Source organism: Olea europaea, unplaced genomic scaffold, assembly GCF_002742605.1.
Source record: "Olea europaea var. sylvestris unplaced genomic scaffold, O_europaea_v1 scaffold20523, whole genome shotgun sequence".
Classification (NCBI taxonomy): Eukaryota; Viridiplantae; Streptophyta; class Magnoliopsida; order Lamiales; family Oleaceae; genus Olea; species Olea europaea.
In genome coordinates this window covers 1-1,921 of record NW_019238436.1, presented here as the reverse complement: position 1 = coordinate 1,921, position 1,921 = coordinate 1, and the positions used below count along the sequence as shown (strand labels likewise).

Sequence of the window (1,921 nt, the reverse complement as noted above, 5' to 3'; positions counted from 1 at the left end):
GGAAGGTAGTCTAGCGGAGCAGACTACTGCCGCACGGTGTCCCTTTCTGTGCCAAGAAGAAAGGCACCCCGTGAAACCTTGTCTCGTTGGAGAAGTCGAAGCTCGTCGGACAATCTGCTCTCCTCCAACAACTGCTACTTGAAACCCAATTATGAGAGCTCTTTGAAGATCCTTTAAAAAAATCCAAAACGGGCAGAAAAACCCATCAAAATCGAATCTTAATATAGTAACATTTCTCCTCATTAGTAGACATTACTAAAGCTTCATGCGGTTTCCATTGGGTGGTTATTAGGGATGTTAAATGAGGCAAGCTGAGCTCAAGTTGACTCGCTCAACAAAAGTGTGGCTCGACTTGCCCCACGTGCTCGACTCTCGGTGGGCTAGCTGAGCCAACTCACGGCTTGCCCTATATCTATTAATTTGGAAAGCCGACTCACTTGCACAGTCAAATTACTGCTCAGTCCGTGCCCATGGCTCGTCCCGGTTAACACACTTGGTGGTGACCACAAAACATTGTACTCATATGTGAACTTGTTGGAATAGAAATTTAGATGCAAAATATTGCTTGGTAAATGTTTGGTATAACTTAAATTTTAATTTTATTTAGTTTAATATAATATTTATTCATGTTTTTTTTAGGATTCATAACTATTATTTACGAAAATATATTTTGAAGTGTTAATAACGATCGAAATTATAAATATATAAAAATGAGTCGGATTGTTCGAAATGTGAGAATAAAAAATGATTTTAGTATTTATAAACATTACCCAAACATAAGCTTATCATCTACTTATCTATAGATATCACAATCGGATCCATTTTGTAGGATTCATAAATTATATCATTTTTACACTTCCTCTTTCTAAGTAACTTTCATTTTCTCTAGAAGTTTGGCCAAACTCCAATCGCGTTAAAAATCCAAAACGGGAAAACACAAATTAAACTTTAGAACACGAACAGACATTTTATTCTTACAATTGGCAAATAGATAATCCAAAAACATTTCCGGTTTTAACTCTTAAACCTTGCACGGTGACAATGGCGAACCACACAAGCAATCATTACCAATGAATGAACTTGCTGGAAATTTCGTGGCAGGTAACTTCCCACACAAATGATTATAACTAACATTCAAATTTTCAATCCCTGCGATTGATTTTGGCACATTTCCGATCACCAAATTCTGCGATAAATCCAAGTATTTCAATGTCTCGGGAAATTTCACGCTGCTCAAATTAAATTTCAACTTGTTACCAGAAGCATAGAATCCCACTAAATATTCTGTTCTGTTCAACAATTTCAATGGACTGCCTGTAATTTCATTCTCAGAGAGATCAATGTAATCGTAGAAATAAGTCTCCGATGGATTCCAATCGTCTAATTTAATCTTGATTCCACAGTTGGCTAGCTTCAAAGAGTAGATAATCGGGGAGGAAGTGACCCAATCTGGAATTTTTCCCAAATGGAATCGATTATTCGACAAGTCCAGCGATTCAATGCCTTTTACGTACATTTTTGGAAATGGATCGACTAGTAAATTATGAGAAAGATCCAGATTGAAAATCTTAGTAAGATTGGCGAAACTTTTTGGTACGGTTCCCGAAAGTTTGTTCCAGGATAAATCCAATGTGTCGAGGGCATGGAATTTGCCGAGAAAATCAGGGATTGGCCCTGTCAGGAGATTATGCCCTAGTTCCAGATAACCCAGTTTCGTTGCTAATGCTGAAATACTCCCCGGAATTTTTCCTGTGAACTTATTTCGAGAAAGTTCTAAAATTCTGAGATTGGAAAAGCCCGAAAAGAAATCCGGTATCTCGCCGGAGAGTTGGTTGCTGTTCAAACTCAGTAGGGTTAGGTTTTCCAGCCGCTGAATTCCAGCGGGGATAGTGCCGGTGAGGCGGTTGGCACCGAGTTTGAG

General features: G+C 38.5%; 1 protein-coding gene across 1 annotated transcript; it reads right to left on the bottom strand.

The window, feature by feature from the left end:
* Nucleotides 1-941: 941 nt before the first annotated feature.
* On the bottom strand, nt 942-1,915 carry LOC111379895 (leucine-rich repeat protein FLOR 1-like; the record flags this gene model as incomplete). Its single annotated transcript, XM_023003336.1, has 1 exon — nt 942-1,915. A coding segment is annotated over one exon (894 nt), but the record flags the coding sequence as incomplete, so codon positions are not given.
* Between the last annotated feature and the right edge of the window lie 6 nt (nt 1,916-1,921).